Here is a 22,898-nt window from a genome sequence, read left to right on the forward strand (position 1 = left end):
GGTCCCGTTGTATAAGAACAAAGGTGATGTCCAGAGCTGTAACAACTATAGGGGCATCAAATTACTAAGTCATACCATGAAAGTTTGGGAGAGAGTGGTAGAAATGAGAGTGCGAAGGACGGTGTCTATTTCAGACAACCAGTTCGGGTTCATGCCGGGACGATCTACCACAGAAGCTATCCACCTTATTAGGAGGATGGTGGAACAGTACAGAGATAAGAAGAAGGATCTCCACATGGTGTTTATTGATCTGGAGAAAGCGTACGATAAGGTTCCTAGGAAGGTCTTATGGAGCTGCTTAGAGGATAAAGGGGTCCCGAGTAACTATATTAGGGTGATTAAAGACATGTATGATGGAGCTAAGACTCGGGTTAGGACAGTAGGAGGCGACTCTGAACACTTTCCAGTTATTACGGGGTTGCACCAAGGGTCTGCGCTCAGCCCATTCCTATTTGCCCTGGTGATGGATGCACTGACTCATCATATTCAAGGGGAGGTTCCATGGTGCATGCTATTTGCTGATGACATTATTCTAATTGACGAGACAAGAGGCGGCGTCAACGAGAGGCTAGAGATTTGGAGACATGCTCTTGAGTCTAAAGGTTTCAAGTTGAGTAGGACGAAGACGGAATACCTCGAGTGCAAATTTGGAGTTGAGCCGACGGAAGCGGGAGTTGAAGTGAGGCTTGACTCTCAAGTCATTCCCAAGAGAGGTAGTTTCAAGTACCTTGGATCGGTTATTCAGGGGATCAGGGAGATTGACGAGGATGTCACACACCGTATAGGGGTGGGGTGGATGAAGTGGAGGTTAGCGTCGGGAGTCTTGTGTGACAAGAAAGTGCCACCGTTACTAAAAGGTAAGTTTTATAGAGCAGTGGTTAGGCCTGCCATGTTGTATGGAACTGAATGTTGGCCGGTAAAGAACTCACACATCCAGAAGATGAAAGTAGCAGAGATGAGGATGTTGAGGTGGATGTGCGGGCATACAAGGATGGATAAGATTAGGAATGAAGATATTCGAGAGAAGGTGGGTGTGGCCCCCATGGAGGACAAGATGCGGGAAGTAAGACTCAGATGGTTCGGGCACATTCAGAGGAGGAGCACTGATGCACCGGTGAGGAGGTGTGAGCGACTGGCTGTAGTGGGCATGCGGAGAGGTAGAGGAAGACCTAAGAAGTATTGGGGAGAGGTGATCAGACAGGACATGGCGCGACTTAGGATTACTGAGGACATGACCCTTGATAGGGAATTATGGAGGTCGAGCATTAAGGTTGTAGGTTAGGGGAGAGTGTGAATATTTCTACAGCACAATAGAGTGAGACTATCCAGTTAGGAGTTAGACTAGGAATGTCATTGGTCGTCTATTGACGCAGGGCTTTACCTTCTAGTTGTATTATACCAGCCATCTATTTCGTATTTCGTATTTTGTATTCTGTATTTCATATTTCATATCTCTTATATATTGTTGTTATTTTTAATACGCATTTTTATGGTACTAATATATCATCTCCTATTGCTTTTTGAGCCGAGGGTCTCCTGGAAATAGCCTCTCTACCCTTCGGGGTAGGGGTAAGGTCTGCGTACATATTATCCTCCCCAGACCCCACTTGTGGGATTATACTGGGTCGTTGTTGTTGTTGTTGTTGTATCAATTAACCCAAGCAGAAATAACTAAAAAATAAAGTTAAGCAGATATAAAATGCGGAAGTAACGTAACAGTTTAAATAATCCAATACATGTCTACCCCAATGATCTGGTGTCACAATTTCATGAATATCTACGAATTTCTACAAATACTTGTTTAGAAAGAAAATAAAACTATTCTTGAAATGAAAAGAGACAATATAACTAGAACATAAGGAAGGGGACTCCGGAGTCTGCGAACGCCGACAGATCTACCTCGGGTCTCCTGTGGACTGAAGGCAGCAACCCATGATTTACTCACGAGGTCCAGCACTACAATTTGCACAGAAAACGCAGAGTGTAGTATCAGTACAACCGACCCCATGTACTGGTAAGTGTCGAGCCTAACCTCGGCAAAGTAGTGACGAGGCTAGGACACGACAACCATATAAATTTGTGCAATTAAATCATATATGAGAAGCAATAATAACAAGAATTTAACAGATAAAGATGGAAAGAGGGGAAACATGCTGATGGGGTTAGCAGGTTATGAAAATAATAAAGTAAAGCAACAAGGTAAATATCAAACTTGAATCAACGGAAATGATAACACAGTAACAAGTGCACGGTATCACCCTTCGTGCTTTTACTCTCGTCCTCACCATAGAAGTCAACAGGAACGGCACGGAATCACCCTTCATGCTTTTACTCTCTCAAAATCATGGCACGGGATCACCCTTTGTGCTTTTACACTCAAGGAATATGGAACAACATCACCCCTTCGTGCATTAACACTCACAATATCGGCATGACATCACCCTTCGTGCATTAACACTCAATCATAATATCATGCACGGCATCACCCTTCGTGCTTTACACTCTTCCTCACCCAAACAATAGAAATAATAACATCCTGGCAAGGGAATCAACAATAGAAACAATACCGTCCTCGCAAGGGAGTCAACAATATAAATAATATCATCCCGACAATGGAATCAACTATAACTAATCTAGTTTCAACAGTTACTTCACAAAATAAACCTCAACTTGAGCCAATACTCGACAATGGTCAATTACCAGGAATTTATCATAAGTCTTATTCTACAGTGCTAATCGACGATTTAAGCATGAACAATACATAATAAAAATGACAACAATCCTAGTATAAGACTCACGGGCATACTTGATACCAACGTATAGATACTCGTCACCTCACATATACATCGTACTCGACACTAGCACATAGCAAATAAGACACAGCACCTATTCCCTCAAGCTAAGGTTAGACCAAACACTTACCTCGGATTCCACGGCCAAACTCAATCCTCAAATACCACTTTCCCTTTAGATTCCACTTCCAATTCACTTGTATCTAGCCATAATTAACTTAACAATATCAATATATGCTAATGAATTCAACTCCAATGCTTAATTATAGGTTTTCTATCATTTTCCCCCAAAAGTCAAAAATCGACCCCGGGTCCGCTTGGTCAAAACTCGAGGTTCGAACCAAAACCCGATTACCCATTGACCCACGATCCCGAATATGTAATTAGTTTTGGAATCCGACCCCAAATCGAGGTCTAAATCCCCAAATTTGTAAAATCTCCAATTCTCTTAAAATCCCTAATTTCTACCCTTAAAGAACAAGATTAGGCATAGAAATCTAATAGGTGTTGATGGAAAATGAAAGAAATAAGTTTAAGAACACAAGACTATGATTTGGTGATGAAATCCCTCTTCCAAAATTGCCCAAAGTCGGATTCTATGGAAGAAGATATGAAATTATGGCCTTTTCCCGACTTAGGTTTTGTTTTTAATTCACTGGATAGGTTTTCTTCGCGTTCGCGAAGCATCGGCTAAAAGAGCCTTCGCGTTCGCAAGATACTGTATGCGTTCGCAAAGGTTCACCCCCCTGACCTTTGCATTCGCGAGCCATTCGCCGCGTTCGCGTAGAGTATTTCCCCCTCCCGAGGTCTCTGCCAAAAATGGTCTTCGCGTTCGCGATAGCCAGGTCGCGTTTGCGAAGGGTAATGCCCCCAACGCTCCGCATTCGCGACCTGTGCCTCACGTTCGTGTAGAAGGAAATTTCCCTCAGACTAAGTTACTCTTCGCGTTCACGAGAGTTCCTTCGCGGACGCGAAGAACAAAGTATCAGAACACCAGAAGCAGTAATACAATAGAAGTTCTTAAGTCCAAAACATCCTGAAACCTATCCAAAACTCACCCGAGCCCTCGGGGCTCTAGACCAAACATGCACACATGTCTAAAAACATCATACGGACTTACTCGTGCAATCGAATTGCCAAAATAACACCTAGCACTACGAGTTTAGCATCAAAATCAAGGAAAAATCTCAAGAACTCTTCAAGTTTCCATTTTCACAACCGATGGTCTGAATCACATCATATAAATTCCGTTTCTTACCAAATTTTACAGACATAACTTAAATACCATATTAAACCTGTGCCGGGCTCCGGAACCAAAATACGGGCTCGATACCATCAAATTTAAACATTGTTAAATTTCCAAAAACTCTTATATTTTCAATTAAACAATTTTCTTCAAAAATTCATTTTTCGGGCTAGGGACCCCGGAATTCAATTTCGGGCATACGCCCAAGTCCTATATTTTTATTCGGACCCTTCTAGACCGTCGAATCACGGGTCCGGGTCCGTTTACCCAAAATATTGACCGAAGTCAACTTAAATTCAATTTTAAAGGCAAAATTTGCATTTTTCTCAAATTTTCCCATAAAGGCTTTCCGGATATACACCCGAACTGAGTACGCAAATCGAGGTGAGACTAAAGGAGGTTTTTAAGGTCTCAAAACACATATTTGACTTTTAAAACAAGAGATGACCTTTTGGGTCATCACATTCTCCACCTGTAAAATAACCATTCGTCCTTGAACGGACATAGAAAAGTACATGAGTCGGTGAAAAGATGGGGATATCGGCTTCGCATATCGGACTCGGACTCCCAGGTAGCTGCCTCAACAGACTGACCTCTCCACTGAACATGAACTGAAGGATAAATCTTCGATCTCAACTGACGAATATGCCGGTCTAGAATAGCTATTGGCTCCTCCTCATAAGTCAAGTCCTTGTCCAACTGGACAGTGCTAAAGTCTAACACGTAGGATGGATCGCCGTGATATTTCCGAAGCATGGACACATGAAACACTGGATGCACAACTGATAACTCGGCGGCAACACAAGTCTGTAAGCCACCTCTCCCACTCTATCAAGGACCGCAAAAGGCCTAATGAACCTAGGGCTTAACTTTCCCTTCTTCCCAAATCTCATCACGCCCTTCATGGGAGACACCCGAAGCAACACTCGCTCTCCGACCATGAATGCCACATCACAAACCTTGCGGTCGGCATAACTCTTCTACCTGGACTGAGTTGTACGAAGCCTATCGTAAATGATCTTAACCTTCTCCAAGGCATCCTGAACTAAATCTGTACCCAACAATCGAGACTCTCCTGGCTCAAACCACCCAATCGGCGACCGATACCGCCTACCATATAATCTCTCATAGGGAGCCATCTAGATGCTCGACTGGTAACTGTTGTTGTAGGCAAACTCTGCTAATGGAAAGAATTGATCCCAAGAACCTCCAAAGTCAATAACACATGGTCGTAGCATATCATCCAAAATCTGAATAGTACACTTAAACTGTCTGTCCGTCTGAGGATGAAACGTTGTGCTCAACTCGACCCACGTACCCAACTCACGCTGTACTGCCCTACAGAAATGCGAGGTAAACTGTGTACCTTGGTCAGAAATGATAGACACAGGCACCCCATGAAGATGAATAATTTCCCGGATATAGATCTCAGCCAATCGCTCCGAGGAATAGAAAACTGCCACAGGAATGAAATGCGCTGACTTGGTCAGTCTATCCACAATAACCCATACTGCATCGAACTTGCTCTGAGTCCGTGGGAGTCCAACAACGAAATCCATAGTGATACGCTCCCACTTCCACTCAGGGATCTCAATCTTCTGAAGTAAACTGCCAGGTTTCTGATGCTCATATTTACCTGCTGACAATTCAAACACCGAGCTACATACGCAACAATATCCTTCTTCATCCTCCTCCACCAATAATGCTGCCGCATGTCCTGATACATCTTAGCGACGCCCGGATAAATAGAGTACCGAGAGCTATGGGCCTCCTCTAGAATCAACTCACGAAGTCCATCCACATTAGGCACACAAATACGACCCTGCATCCTCAAAACTCCATCATCTCCAGTTGTAACCTACTTGGCACCTCTGTGCCACACTATGTCTCTAAGGACAAGAAAATGAGGATCATCATACTGCCGATCTCTGATACGCTCAAATAATGAAGAACGAGCGACTATGCAAGCTATAACATGGTTGGGCTCAGAACCATCCAACCTCATGAACTGATTGGCTAAATCCTGAACGTCCAAAGCAAGCAGCCTCTCACCGACTGGAATATACGCAAGGCAGCCCATACTGGTTGACTTCCTACTCAAAGTATCGGCCACTACATTGGCCTTCCCAGGATGATACAAGATGGTGATATCATAGTCTTTCAATAGCTCCAACCACCTCTTCTGCCTCAAATTTAGCTCTTTCTGCTTGAACAAATACTGCTAACTCTTATGATCCGTGAACACCTCACACGACACTCCATATAAGTAATGCCTCCAAATCTTCAATGTGTGAACAATGGCTGCTAGCTCCAAATCATGAACATGATAATTCTTCTCGTAGATCTTCAACTGATACGAAGCATATGCAATAACCTTGCCATTCTGCATCAACGCCGGACCAAGCCCAATACGAGATGTGCCATAATAAACCGTATGTGGCCCTGAAACTGTGGGCAATACCAACATAGGCATCATAGTCAAAGTTGTCTTGAGCTTCTGAAATCTTGCCTCACACTCGTCCGACCACCTGAACTAGGCACCCTTCTGGGTCAACCTTGTCATCGGGGCTGCTATAGATGAAAACCCCTCCACAAACCGACAGTAATAACCTGCCAAATCCAAGAAACTCCAAATCTCTATAGCTGATGTGGGTCTAGGCCAGCCCTTGACTGCCTCAATCTTCTTAGGATCCACCTGAATACCCTCTGCTAATACAACGTGACCCAAGAATGCAACTGAAGTCAACCAAAACTCACTTTTCAAAAACTTGGCATATAACTGACTATCTCTCAGAGTCTGGAGAACGACTCGAAGATGCTGATCATGCTCCTCTCGATTGTTGAAGTAGATCAAGATATCATCAATAAAAACAATCACAAAGGAATCTAGGTATAGATTGAACACTCGGTTCATCAAATCCATAAATGCTGCTGGGGCATTTGTCAACCCAAACGACATTATTAGAAACTCATAATGCCCGTATCGAGTGCGAAAAGCTGTTTTAGGGACATCGGATGCCCTAATCCTCAACTAATAGTAGCCAGACCTCAAATCAATCTTCGAAAACACTTTGGCACCCTGAAGCTGATCAAATAAATCATCAATCCTCGGCAATGGATACTTGTTCTTGATGGTGACTTTGTTTAACTGTCGATAATCTATACACATCCTTATCGATCCATCCTTCTTCTTAAAAAACAACACCAGCGCCCCCTAGGGTGAGACACTAGGTCTAATGAAGCCCTTATCAAGCAAATCCTGCAATTGCTCCCTCAATTCCTTCAACTCTAGCGGGGCCATGCGATACGGCAGAATAGAAATGGGCTGAGTGCCCGAAGCCAAATCAATGCAAAAGTCAATATCCCTGTCGGGTGGCATCCCCGGCGGGGCTATAGGAAATACCTTTGGAAACTCCCGAACAACTGGCACATAATCCATAGAAGGAACCTCAGCATTAGAACCACAAACATAAGCCAAATAAGCCAAACACCCCTTCTAGACCATACACCGAGCCTTTATATAAGAAATAACCCTGTTGGTAGAATGACTAGGAGTCCCTCTATACTTCAATCGAGGCAACCCCGGCAAAGCTAAGGTCATGGTCTTGGTGTGACAGTCCAATATGGCATGATAAGGTGACAACCAATCCATCCCCAAAATGACATCAAAATCGACCATATCAAGAAGTAAGAGATCTACACGGGTCTCAAGACCCCCAATAATAACCACACACGAGTGATAGACATGATCTACAATAATAGAATCACCCATTGGTGTAGACACATATACAGGAGCACTCAAAGAATCACGAGATGAGAACCAAGGCCACTTGGAGCACCGTGAGAAGCCTGAAGTTCTTAATGAAACGGCCTGGGAGGATGGCCCCTACCAAAAGAATCCCTGCCTCCAAATGAGGCACCACTGAATTGCCAGAATGATGGGGCCTCTTATCAGATCCCTGACCACTCCCCTGTAATAGAACCATCTCAACTTGCCTGGATACATTGGACGCATCCTGGAAAGAAATCTCACTCTCTATCTCCTTAGCCATTTGCAATCTGATAGGTTGAGCTAGTCCCTTAATAAACCACCTCACCCTCTCTCTCTCAGTGGGAAGTATAATAAGAGCATGATGGGCTAATGCAATAAATCTGGTCTCATACTGAGTGGCGGTCATAGAACCCTGCTGGAGACACTTAAACTGCCTCCGATAGTCCTCTCTCTGAGTGATAGGAAGAAACTTCTCCAGAAATAACTGAAAGAACAGGTCCTAAGTCAAAGAAAGCGACCCAGCTGGTCTAGCCAAACAATAATCCATCCACCAAGTCTTGGCGGAACCTGACAGACGAAAAGCAGCAAAGTCAACCCCATTGGTCTCCACTATCCCCATGTTCCGCAGAACCTCATGACAGCTGTCCAAATAGTCCTAGGGATCCTCTGAAGATGTACCACCAGAGGTAGTAGTGAAAAGCTTGGTGAACCTGTTCAACCTCCAGAAAGCATCAACAGACATAGCTGCTTCATCGCTAGTCTGAGCTACAATACCCGACTAGACTACCCCAACTGATTGAGCTGTTGGAGTCTGGAATTGAGGAGCTATCTGCTCCGGAGTGTGAGTAATAGGAGTCTGTGCTCCTCCCCCAGCCTGAGAGACGGTTAGTGCCACAGGAAGTAAGCCTGCCTGGGTGACACTCTCCATAAGGCCCACTAGATGGACCAAAGCATCTTGGAGTACCGGGGTAGCGATGAACCCCTTGGAACCTGAGCTGGCCCTGCTAGAACGGTCTGGGCTAGAGCCTCTTCCTCAAACTCTACCTGAGGCTCTGCCACTGGTGCTGCTGCTCTAGGCTAAGCCCTGCCCCTACGTCGGCCTCTAGCATGGCCTCGGCCTCGTCCTCTGCCCATCGTAGGAGCTGCCACTGGGGGCTCGGGTTGTTGATCAACGGATGAAGAAGCACGTGTTCTCGCCATCTACGTAAGAACAAAGTAGAAGTTCAATTAGCATTTAGAATTCAAATCGCACTACCGAGACGAATAGATGTGAAGTTATTCCTAAACTATGTAGCCTCTAGGGATAAGCATAGACGTCTCTGTACCGATCCCTCAGACTCTACCTAACTTGTTCGTAAATTGTGAGACCTAGGCAACCTAGTGCTCTGATACCAACTTGTCACGGCCCGAATTTTCCACCATCGGGATCATGATGGTGCCTACTAGTGAAAGCTAGGCAAGCAAACTACTACAATTTTTAACACATTATCAATTAACCCAACCAGAAATAATTAATAAATAAAGTTAAGCAGATATAAAATGCGGAAGTAACGTAATGGTTCAAATACTCCAATACATGTCTACCCCAATGATCTGGTGTCACAATTTTACGAACATCTACGAATTTATACAAATATTGGTTTAAAAAGAAAATACAACTGTTCTCGAAATGAAAAGAGACAGTATAGCTAGAACATAAGGAAGGGGACTCCGGAGTCTGCGAACGCCGGCAAATCTACCTGGGGTCTCCTATGGACTGAAGGCAGCAACCCACGATCTACTCACGAGGTCCAGCACCGAAATCTGCACAGAAAGTGTTGAGTGCAATATCAGTACAACCGACCCCATGTACTGGTAAGTGTCGAGCCTAACCTCGGCAAAGTAGTGACGAGGCTAGGACACGACAACCATATAAATTTGTGCAATTAAATCATATACGAGAAGCAATAATAACAAGAATTTAACAGATAAAGATGGAAAGAGGGGAAACATGCTGAGGGGGTTAGCAGGTTATGACAATTATAAAGTAAAGCAACAAGGTAAATATCAAACTTGAATCAACGGAAATGATAACACAGTAACAAGTGCACGGTATCACCCTTCATGCTTTTACTCTCGTCCTCACCATAGAAGTCAACAGGAATGGCACGGAATCACCCTTCATGCTTTTACTCTCTCAAAATCATGGCACGGGATCACTCTTCGTGCTTTTACACTCAAGGAATATGGAACAACATCACCCTTCCTGCATTAACACTCACAATATCGGCACGACATCACCCTTCGTGCATTAACACTCAATCATAATATCATGCACGACATCACCCTTCGTGCTTTACACTCTTCCTCACCCAAACAATAGAAATAATAACATCCTGGCAAGGGAATCAACAATAGAAACAGTATCGTCCTCGCAAAGGAGTCAACAATATAAATAATATCATCCCGGCAATGGAATCAACTATAAATAATCTAGTTTCAACAGTTACTTCACAAAATAAACCTCAACTTGAGCCAATACTCAACAATGGTCAATTACCAAGAATTTATCATAAGTCTTGTTCCACAGTGCTAATCGATGATTTAAGCATGAACAATACATAATAAAAATGACAACAATCCTAGTATAAGACTCACAGGCATGATTGATACCAACATATAGATACTCGTCACCTCACCTATACGTCGTACTCGACACTAGCACATAGCAAATAATACACAACACCTATTCCCTCAAGCTAAGGTTAGACCAAACACTTACCTCGAATTCCACGGCCAAACTAAAGCCTCAAATACCACTTCCCCTTTAGATTCCACTTCCACTTCACTTGAATCTAGCCATAATTAACTTAACAACATCAATATATGCTAAAGAATTCAACTCTAATACTTAATTATAGGTTTTCTATCATTTTTTCCAAAAAGGCCTGCTTGGTCAAAACTTGAGGTTCGTACCAAAATCCGATTACCCATTCACCCATGAGCCTGAATATGTAATTAGTTTCGAAATCCGACCCCAAATCGAGGTCTAAATCCCCAAATTTGTAAAATCCCCAATTTTCTTTAAATCCAAATTTTTACCCTTAAAGAACATGATTTAGGCCTAGAAATTTAGTGCGTGTTGATGGAAAATGAAAGAAATAAGTTTAAGAATACAAACCTATGATTTGATGATAAAATCCCTCTTTAAAAATTTCCCAAAGTCGGATTCTATGGAAGAAGATATGAAATTATGGCCTTTTCCCGACTTGGGTTCTGTTTTTAATTCGCTGGACAGGTCTTCTTCGCGTTCGCGAGAAGCCTATCGCGTTCGCGAAGCATCGGCTAGAAGAGCATTCGCATTCGCGAGATAGTGTACGCTTCGCGAAGGTTCACCCCCCTGACCTTTGCATTCGCCAGCCATTCGCCGCATTCGCGTAGAGTATTTCCCCCTCCCCATGTCCCTGCCAAAAATGGTCTTCGCGTTCGCGAAGGGTAATGCCCCCAACGCTCCGCGTTCGCTACCTTTGACTCGCGTTCGCGTAGAAGGAAATTTCCCTCAGACTAAGTTACTCTTCGCGTTCGCGTGAGTTCCTTCGCGGTCGCGAAGAACAAAGTATCAGAACACCAGAAGCAGGAATACATCAGAAGTTCTTAAGTCCAAGACATCTCGAAGCCTTTCTGAAACTTACCTGAGCCCTCGGGACTCCAAATCAAACATGCACATCATACAGACTTACTCGTATGATCAAATCGCCAAAATAACACCTAGCACTACGAGTTTAGCATCAAAATCAAGGAAAAATCTCAAGAACTCTTAAAGTTGCTATTTTTACAACCGAGAGTCCGAATCACGTCATATGAATTCCGTTTGTTACCAATTTTTACCGACATAACTTAAATACCATATTAAACATGTACTGGGCTCCGAAACTAAAATACGGGCTCGATACCATCAAATTCAAACATCGCTAGATTTCCAAAAACTCTTATATTTTCAGTTAAATAATTTTCTTCAAAAGTTCATTTCTCGGGTTAGGGACCTCGGTATTCAATTCCGAAAATACGCCCAAGTCCCATATTTTTCTACAGACCCTCTGGGACCGTCGAATCACGGTTCCGGGTCCGTTTACCCTAAATATTGACTAAAGTCAACTTAAATTTAATTTTAAAGGCAAAATTAGCATTTTTATCAATTTTTTACATAAAGGCTTTCCGAATATACACACGGATAGTGCACACAATCGAGGTAAGACAAAAGGAGATTTTTAAGGCCTCAGAACACAGATTTGACTTTTAAAATAAGAGATGACCTTTTGGGTCATCATAACTAGTCCTCTTTGTTGCCTCCCAAATAACCTTTCGTGATCCCTAGCACCTTCCTATAAGCTTCCCTAATGCATTTCGTTGTCGTGTTCTACATACTACTTGCATTCCCACTACTCCTCCAAGCCCCCATAGCCAACAACTTCTCCATCAACTCCTGAACTTTTTCCTTAGTCAAGGCTCCCCCCTTAATCTTAGGTTGGTTGTACACTGCCCTCTTCTTCATTACTCTCCTGACCTCCAAGTCCATTATAAAAGGCTATGTTGCATCGATAGACATCCACTCGGGATAATGTTGCAATCAGCACAAAGGCCCCTATCACCTCTTCTAAGGAGAAGGTAATAAATCTGAGACCTAAGTAACTTACTTCGGAAAGTAGCCAAGTGTCCTCCTTCTTCTGAAAATACGAATTAGCTATCACCAAGTCAAAATCTTTAACAAAATCAAACAACGAGGTAGTGTCCTCTTTCCTAACTCCGAAATCGAACCCGACATGCACCTCGTTATAACCCCTACCATAATCCCCAATATGTCCATTAAAATCACCCCTTATGAAGAGTTTCTTGGTGTGTAGAATACCACTTACAAACTCGTCCATATTATTCTAGAAACGCCTTTTGACCTTCTCGCCCAGTCCTACTTGAGGCGCGTAAGCACTAATCACGTTAAAAGTGACCCTAACCACTAGCTTAATAGTTATCAACCTATCATTTCCCCTCCTAACATCTACCACTAACTCCATGAGATCCCTATCAACTAGAATACCTACACTATTTTTGCCCATAGCACCTCTTGAATACCATAGTTTAAACCTGTTAACATCCCGAGCCTTCGTACCCACCCATCTAGTCTCCTGGACATATGATATATTAATCTCTCTATTCTGGAGAATCTTCTCTAACTCTATAGACTTATCCGTCAATGTCCATATATTCAAGGACTCCACTCTCAGCCCATTGGAACCCTTACCCCCTTGACACCCTTGCCCTTGCCCCCTGGCCCACCCAAGAACATGACCCTACCCTACCATCCCTCCTAATAGCCACTACACCAGCAAAGAAACTAAGGAATATATACTAAAACTCTAACTATTGCAAATGCAGACAAGCAAGTAAATCTTCAATATAGAGTAAAAATTAATTTAAGCACGCAAGAGATACAATGACTTAATATAAGCAAACCGCAGTAAATACAATAGTCAGGCAACAAATAATTAGCAAGCGAGGTAAATAATTCTAAGCAAGAACGTTAGGATAAAGTTAAATCAAATTGTATACCATGATTATTATTTTTATACATCACAGTAGAGTCATCTCGTTTGAGGATAAATTAAGCAGGGATTAGTTATACATATATTAGTTATGTACGGATTAGTTATATTAAGTTATGTGAGTATTAATTATGCAATGATTAGTTATGCGACGATTACTATGTAGTAATTAATTCTTCTTGAATTTTTAATTTTGTGTATTAAAATTTAATTTTTTTTATTATATTAAAAATTAATAAACACAATGAGATACATTTATTTTTTGCATACTTGAAATGGATAATAAGTATCAAGTGTTAAAAAGCACTTTCAAATGTTAAAATTAATTTTATAAATAAACACTCTAAATAGAAGTGCCAAAATTGATAATAAATATTTAGTGTATTTTGTAAAAATGTGTTGAAAAGCACTTTTATGTTATAAAAATCCTTAAGACCACTTTAAAAATTGTAGATTAAGAATTACTTTTAAATGGAAAGGACATAATACTAAAAATGAAATTGAATGATATTGGTAAGTTGGAACCCACTAATGACTTTGGCTAATTTAGCTTATAAGCAATTTCGATATTTACTAAACGTGTAAATAAGTTAAAAATTACTTAAGCCGGTAACATCTTAGAAACTCTAGTTTTTTTTGAAATGTAAAAATTTCACGTGGTACCAGTTTTGACCCTCCTATTTAAGTTATACCCTGTTTCCTAAAATTATTTAACCCATACTCATTGTCCAGGAACTTCAACAAAGACGGAGTGCCTCTCTTCTGCGTCTTCTTTATTCTTCTTTTTCCGCCTAGAGCTTCAAAAAGTTGGGTTAGTGAGTTCTTTTGGTCGTCTCCTTCTATCTATGTTATTTCCAATCGGAAAGATCTAGAATATGATCAAGAAACATGTTGAAATTGGAAAGTTTCTGTCAATGGATAACTAATAGCATAACCATTCTTGCCAAAAAATAAGCCAATAATGGTTCAATATGGTATGTGATCATTGATTCTTTGTTGAAGATACTAGATTAAGCATCAACAGTAGAGTGTTTTAGCCGTCAACTAGCATCGGAAAAGCCTCCCCTTTTTATTTTGATCCTTGCGAACTTGCTTGGTAGCTTTTGAATTTTGAAGCTCTGGTTCATTATACATAAGTCAAGATTCTTGTTATGGATTTCGGGGTTCTTGGGATCAGTTTCTACCGCTTGCATAGTTTGCTTATAATAATAACTACTAATCGAGTATTCAGATAGCTCCTTACGAGGCCTTATCTAGGAGGCGATGTTGGTATCCGATTGGTTGGTTTGAGCTGGGCGAGGCTAGGCTATTGGATACTGATTTGGTTCAGGATGCCTTAGAAAATGTCAAGTTGATTCAGGATTGGCTTCGCACGGCACAGTCTAAACAGAAGAGTTACGACGATCGGAACGTTCATGATGTTGCTTATATAGTGGGAGAGAAGCTATTACTCAGAGTTTCACCCATGAAAGGTATTATGAGGTTCGGGAAGAAGGGCAAGTAGAACCCTCGGTATGTTGACCTTTTTGAGGTGTTTGAGAGGATTAGGGATGTCCTACAAACTTGCATTGCCACCTAGTTTATCGAGTGTTCACCCAATGTTTCATATTCCATGCTTCGGAAGTACTACAGTGATCCATCTCATGTTTTAAACTTCAGCACGGTTAAGTTAGATGGATATTTGACTTATGATGTAGAGCCGGTGACCATTTTGGATCGGCATGTTAAAAAATTTAGATCAAAGAATATACCTTCAGTGAAAGTTCAGTGGAGAGGTTAGGTAGTCGAGGAGGCTACTTGGGAAACTGAGCTGGAGATGTGGAGCAGCTATCTACACCTATTTGAGACCCTAGGTATGATTCTAGATGTCACGCCCCGAACCTGGGTCTGGACGTAACACGGCACTCGGTGCTTGACTGCATGTGACCGAGCGAACCAATTGTATGGCTGGATCAACATGTGGTATGACTGTAAGCTAGAGGTAAATATATGGCATGATAATCTACTAAAGAGTCTGACTGAAATATCATAGATGCGGAAAATACTGAAAGGGTCTGCAAGTATAAACAAGTAGCCGACAAGGCTAACACATAAAAGCCTGCTAATATCTGGCTGGCTGGGTTATAGTCTGCGAAGCCTCCAAAGAATACTGAAAATGCTAACTGTTTACCGAAACAAGGTCCTCGGTATACCTTATTAACTAAAATACTATAATGACTAAAACAAAAGAGAGATAAGGCCCCGGAAGACTGGAGCTCACCAATAGCTGATACGAGATGTCCTAGCAAGCAGAATCATTAACCTGAAAATCGTTACCTGCATCGCGAGATATAGGCCCCGGGCAAAAGAGACGTTAGTACATTTGAATTGTACTGGTATGTAAAATAGCTGAACAAAAGAACTGTCAATACTGAAACTGAAACTGAACTGCTAGCTGATAAATTGATAACTGAACAAGGAAGTAAGGATGTGAATACTCCCTCTTCTGAATGATGAACAACCTGTTTAACTGAATATTAAAATGCGACCTCAGGCCCAATATGTATATATATATGTGCACAACTGTGGCCTCGGGCCCAAGTATACGTTTACATAACTACGGACTCAGGCCCAAAGATGCATAAAGCATGAACTGCGGCCTCAGGCCCAAATACAGGTGTCTAACATTCAAGAATATAAAATCAGGAACTGAGAATCATACTACAATACATGATACTGAAATAATGAACCATACCAAGTTACATGATACTAGAATAGTGAATAGGATTAGACTGAGATGAGTATTCATAATAAGTTGATTTATCATAACTGAAACTCATAGAATATCGAATGATTATGAGACTATGCCATCTAGAGAAAAGAAGTTCTACTACTATTCAGGGAACTAAGGCATAGTTACTTTCTGAGGAAACTGGTAATGGTCATAAGGAATGGGACGTAGGGAGAATCATAGACATTCCCAAACGTAAAGGGTTAGCCTTACATACCTCAATTTCGCCCCTTAGTGATACTACAATGATCCACAATACTAAGAACCTTCAATCTACAATAGCAACATCCAATGGAACCCAATATTAGTAACAAATTCTATAACTTAAGTCATTTAGGCATATTATCAAACACCTTGTAAGCCTAAATCTCTACATCTCATCGTCATATAATTAGTTCATCTAACTACCACCATTCATCAATAATTTATCCCACCATCATGATTAACCAATTTATAACTCCCAAAATCACATATATGACTATCCATCCACACTCAACCAACAAAGTTCCATTAAATAAACATCTTTAAATCTCTATAATAGTTGTGTAATCAAATTGGGAACTTATGGTTCCCAATCACCATACCAAGAGTTCCAATACTTATTCATACTCATATTCCCTTAATAAATCCATACATGTAAGTATAAGGGTGTAGGATTACCTTTTTGGAAGAAATCTTACAAAACCCTCCTTTGAGTTCTTGAAGAAATCCCCTTGAAGATCTAAGTATTTTATGTGTAGATTTCATCAATACTAGTGTATAAATGATGAAATTCACACCAAGATGATGGGGATTACTTACCTTGAAGATGGGAGGGGTTGGAGGTCTTGAGAGGGTGGAGGAAAACCCTAAAATTCGTCCAAATGAAGTGGGGAAAATAACCCCCGAAGGTTTTATATCAAAATAGGGTCGGGTTGACAAAAAAACGAAGATTTGCACAGCCGCAGTGCATGGGGCGACGCATGGGGCGGAGTGGTAACAAAAAATGTGTTTAGAAACGAAATTTGGAGGTGCTTTGTTAATTTACACAGTCGCGCCGCATGGGGCAGCATGGTAGTGTAAAATTCTGCGCTGGTTTTGGTAAGTTGGTCATAACTTCTGGTAGGAGTGTCCAAATGTTGAATGGTTTGAAGCGTTAGAAATTAGACTCAAAGATATTTAATATGATGGGTTGTGAATCACATAATACCTTATATAAATGTGGATATGCTCATGCAATGTTTGGTCTTGTGCGTGCTCATTTGGAATCTTAGTTTGTCATGAAATTTTCAAACTTGACTTAGACTTAGGTCTCTCCTTGGACCCCAAATCACTTATGATATGCCTTGTACACTTATTATCATAACCAATTGATAACCATCACTTGAATACTCATTTAATACATTCACAACGGATTCAAATTTACAGGGTATTACATTATCTCCCTCTTTGGGATCATTCGTCCTTGAATGATGGTCCTGGATGCAACTACGGCTATCCATGATCATTAAACGGGTGTTATGGAGATATGAGTATACTGAAATATTATGAATACTTGTATATCAAACTGAACGAGCACGTGATCACTAAATACTAAGCTGGGTAAATACTGAAGGACATAGAGATTATAATATAAGACCTGAATGGAAAGGTTAATTACCTTCCACATTTTCCTTTTGCTCTTCAAAGAGATGGGGATATCTGGACTTCATGTCCTTCTCGGCTTCCCATGTAGCCTCTTCAACCTTTTGATTCCTCCAAAGCACTCTTACTGAAGCAATTTCCTTAGTTCTGAGCTTGCAGATTTGTCGATCAAGAATAGCCACTGGAATTTCCTCATAAGACAGGCTGTCCTTAACCCCTATAATCTCCGTAGGAACCGCAAGTGAGGGGTCTCCCATGAATTTCTTCAACATGGACACATGAAACACTGGGTGTACAGTAGCTAGTTCTTGTGGCAATTCTAACTCATAAGCCACCTGTCCGATCCTTCGCAGGATTCTATATGGCCCAATAGAGCGGGGAGTAAGCTTCCCCTTCTTCCCAAATCTCATAACGCCTTTCACGGGCGATACTTTCAGAAACACCCAATCATTAACTTGGAACTCTAAGTCTCTACGCCGTATGTCCGAATAGGACTTTTTGCGACTTTGAGCCGTCTTCAAATGCCTTTGTATCAAGTTGACTTTCTCCATAGCTTGATAGATCAACTCGGGTCCTAACAACTCCGCTTCTCTGACTTCGAACCAACCAATTGGTGATCTACACCTTCGCCCATATAGAGCTTCATACGGTGCCAAATTAATACTAGAGTGATAACTATTATTATAAGCCAACTCAGTGAGAGGTAGATGATCGTCCCAATTACCTTTAAAATCAATAACACATGCCCTCAATATATCCTCAAGAGTCTAAATAGTGCGTTCCGCCTGGCCATCTGTCTGAGGATGAAAAGTGGTGCTGAGGTTCACCCTGGTGCCCAATCCCTTCTAAAAGGATTTACAAAAGCTTGCTGTGAACTGAGCACCACGATCTGAGATAATGGACAAAGGAGTCCCATGCAATTGGACAATTTCTTTGATATACAACTTGGCATAATCCTCGGCCGAATCTGTAGTCTTTACTGGCAAGAAGTGAGCTGACTTGGTAAGTCGGTCTACAATCACCGAAATTGAATCATGCTTCCGGAACGAGCGAGGTAGACCTGTTATGAAGTCCATGTTTATCATCTCCCATTTCCAAATGGGAATTTCTATATTCTGAGTTAAACCGCCAGGCCTCTGGTGTTCGACTTTCACCTGCTGGCAATTTGGACACTTAGCCACAAAATCTGCTATATTCTTTTTCATATTGTTCCACCAATAAACCTCCTTAAGATCATGATACATCTTTGTGGAACCTGGGTGAATAGAATACCTGGAATTGTGGGCTTTTGACATAATCCGCTCTTTGAGCCCATCTACGTCTGGAACACATAGTCTGCCTCTGTATCTCAAAGTGCCATCATCTCCCCCTTGTTCAAAAGTCATAGTCTTGTGTTTGTGAATTCCTTCCTTCAGCTGCAATAAGTAGGGATCACTGAATTATTTTTCTTTTACTTCAGCTACTAAGGAGGATTCAGCCCTGTTCTGGAGAACAACGCCACCATGTTCGGAGTCCAAAAGTCGAACTCCTAGATTTGCTAAGCGGTGGACTTCCTTCATCATAGTTCGCTTGTCTGCCTCAACATGAGCTAAGCTTCCCATAGAACACTGACTGAGAGCATCAGCTACAACATTTGCTTTCCCCGGATGATAGATGATATCAACATCATAATCCTTAAGTAATTCGAGCCACCTTCTTTGACGTAGATTTAATTCTCTTTGCTTGAAGATGTACTAGAGACTCTTGTGATCTGTAAAAATGTCAACATGTACCCCATACAAATAATGGCGCCAGATCTTAAGTGCGAATACCACAACTGCTAATTTAAGATTATGAGTCGGATAATTCTTCTCGTGAGCCTTGAGTTGTCTCGACGCGTAGGCTATGACTTTACCGTGCTGCATTAATACACACCCAAGACCAATCCCTGAAGCATCACAATAAACAACAAACCATTCGGTCCCTTCCGGTAGTGTCAGGACTGGAGCTGAAGTCAATCTCTTCTTTAACTCCTCAAAACTTTTCTCGCATGCGTCCGACCATTGAAACTTGACTTTCTTATGAGTTAATCTAGTCAAAGGGGATGAGATAGAAGAAAATCCCTCTACGAAATGCCTATAATATCCTGCTAGACCCAAGAAACTTCTTATATCGGATATGGAGGTGGGTCTAGGCCAATTCTTCACTGCCTCTATTTTCTAAGAGTCCACCTTCACGCCTTCCCCTGAGATGACATGGCCCAAAAACGCTACTGATTTCAACCAGAATTCACACTTAGAAAATTTTGCATATAGCTTGTGATCCTGTAGTGTCTGCAACACAATTCTGAAATGTTTGGCATGGTCAATCTCGCTACAGGAATAAATCAAGATGTCATCAATAAACACGATAACGAACAAATCAAGATAAGGCTTGAAGACCCTATTCTTAAGGTCCATGAAAGCTACTGGTGCATTCGTTAAACTGAATGACATTACCAAAAATTCAAAATGCCCATATCGAGTCCTAAAATCTATTTTTGGAATATCAACTTCCTTAACCTTCAACTGATGGTATCCCGATCTGAGGTCAATATTGGAATAACACTGGGCACCCTGAAGTTGATCAAATAAGTCATCTATTCTGGGAAGAGGGTACTTGTTCTTGATGGTGACTTTATTTAACTGACGATAGTCGATGCACATACATAAAGACCCATCCTTCTTTCGGACAAACAAGACCGGTGCGCCCCAAGGTGAGATACTTGGCCTTATAAATCCCTTATCTAGAAGATTTTTCAACTGGACCTTTAACTCTTTCAACTTTGCTGGAGCCATTCTATAAGGTGGAATAGATATTGGCTTAGTGCCTGGAAGTAGATCAATTCCAAAGTCAATCTCTCTATCGGGAGGGATTCCGGGGAGATCTTCGGGAAACACTTCTGGAAACTCATTTACAATTGGTACCGACTGGAGAGTAGGGATCTGAGCATCTGCATCCTTAACTCGAACCAGGTGATAGATATATCCCTTGGAGATCATCTTTCTGGCTTTAAGATAGGAAATAAACCTACCACTAGGTGTTACTACATCACCCTTCCATTCTAAGATTGGTTCACCAGGAAATTCAAAACTTACTATTTTGGTTCTACAACCCATTGTGGCATAACAAGACTCTAACCAATCCATGCCTATGATCACATCGAAGTCTACCATCTCCAATTCTACTAAGTCTACTGCAGTAAGACGATGATGCACTTTGACTGGACATCCCCTATAGATACACCTTGCTATAATTGATTCTCCAACTAGATCTATAAGAGCATAGACATCAAAAGTGAATATTATTAGCATACTTGTGACAACATCTCCACGAGCCTCTGTATCTTGATGGTCTGCCAGTGCATACAAGCGTTTTCGTCCACCGCCTGCATTATTAGACTTTGCTGCACCGCGCCCTTGCTGAGCCTGAGAGTTATGATGGGCTACTGAATTAGTGGACTGAGCTACATTGCCTCCATTTTTCTGCTTTGCCGATGGACAATCCATCAAGAAGTGGCCCTACTAACCGCACCCAAAGCAACCATTTGTGCCCAAACGACACAACCCTGGGTGCCTCTTACCACACGTGTTGCAAATAGGGTAACCAGGGACTCTGTAGCCCACACTAACCTGTGACTGCGAGTTTGCTGTTCTGAAATTCTGGTTTTTCTTGTTAAACTTCGACCTTTGAACCGGTGCACTAGCTGAAGATGGAGCAGGTCCTGATTTTGATTTCTTGAAAAACTGGTGATTGCCTCGTGCTTGAGATCCCCCATGGTTGAAATTTCCTGCAAACTTAGCTCTCTTGTTGAATTCCCTCTCCTTCTCTCTCCGTAGCCGCTCTTCTTCCTTCAACCTGTCTTCGTTCCCTTGAACAAAGGCAACCATCTTAGTGATGGTTGTCACACCTCCTTTTTACTACACCCCGTAAAGGGTATAAATACAAGGGAGTTTTTCCAATTAAAGGACAATCGAAACAGGATTATTATTAGAAATCAGAGTCGCCACTTGGGATAATTTATGGTATCCCAAGTCACCGGTCCCGAATCGAGGAAAATAGGACTCTGTTTAACAGTCCGTGAACCAGAAACCCGAGTAAGTAATTCTGTTAACCTGGGAGAAGGTATTAGGCATTCTCGAGTTTCGTGGTTCTAGCACGATCGCTCAACTGTTATAATCGGCTTAATTATCTAATTAATCACATGTTTGAGCCTATGGTGCATTGTTAACTTATTAACCGCTTTTAATCATTTCAAGGGAGATTGAATGTCATTTAAAACACATCTTCGGATCGCGCCACATGAAATACTCCCGCAATTCTAGACCTATTTTATTCAATATTTTAAGATTTGCTTTGGGTCACATGAAATGCACACCCGAGTTTAGGAAGGTAAGTTATTAAAATAGCGCGCCTAAAGCAACTACGCACTTTAACTTTGCAAGGGCCATAGAAAATTTGCTAAATGGAACACCTCGAACTCTAAGGATAAATTAATTACACGAAGGCCATGCAATTGTCATTTTTGTTTAGCACGACATACCTCGATTTGTTCTAATCAAGAAGTCTCTTAAATTAATCACAAGGGCCACGCACTATCTTCTATTTAATAGCACCTCTTGAAATTATTTAAGAACACGACTAATTGAGGATTAAGAGATGGGGGAGTTGTTCAACTTAGGCGAATGAGCTTTAGTTAATATGGACTAATGAGCAGAAAACTGGGCTAAAATGGCGTCAAAAGGACCCAAATCCTATTTCCACGCATTTGGGCCCAAGGTGAGCCCAATTTCAAATCTTGAGGCTACTGCGAACTGCACTCACTATCGAGCCCTTACAGCGTGCAAGCAGGGGTCGAAACAACAACAATTAACGCTAAACTAACATAAATGCAACAATTGAAAATCACCCTTTGATTGACCAATAAATAATTACAAGAAGTCTTAGCAACACCATGATTTGAAAACGATTAGAACCCAACTATGTGGCACATGACTCTTAATTTTCAAAGCCCTGAATCAGCTTACAGTGCTAACATGGGAATTTAACCTTATTTAGACCGCACATTAACAAATTTAAAGGATCAAATAACCAAGACTTT

At 41.5% G+C, this 22,898-nt stretch overlaps 1 protein-coding gene across 1 annotated transcript; it reads right to left on the reverse strand.

Moving 5' to 3' along the window:
- Window positions 1–19,218: 19,218 nt before the first annotated feature.
- LOC138887321 (uncharacterized) lies at window positions 19,219–21,687 on the reverse strand. The gene is made up of 4 exons (XM_070169054.1): window positions 21,430–21,687; window positions 19,990–21,318; window positions 19,591–19,677; window positions 19,219–19,500 (listed from the first exon to the last, which is right to left on the reverse strand). Exons 1-4 carry the CDS (start codon window positions 21,685–21,687, stop codon window positions 19,219–19,221), a joined length of 1,956 nt encoding a protein of 651 aa, XP_070025155.1.
- Window positions 21,688–22,898: the final 1,211 nt, after the last annotated feature.

This window comes from Nicotiana sylvestris, chromosome 3 (assembly GCF_000393655.2).
Source record: "Nicotiana sylvestris chromosome 3, ASM39365v2, whole genome shotgun sequence".
In the NCBI taxonomy this organism is placed as follows: domain Eukaryota; kingdom Viridiplantae; phylum Streptophyta; class Magnoliopsida; order Solanales; family Solanaceae; genus Nicotiana; species Nicotiana sylvestris.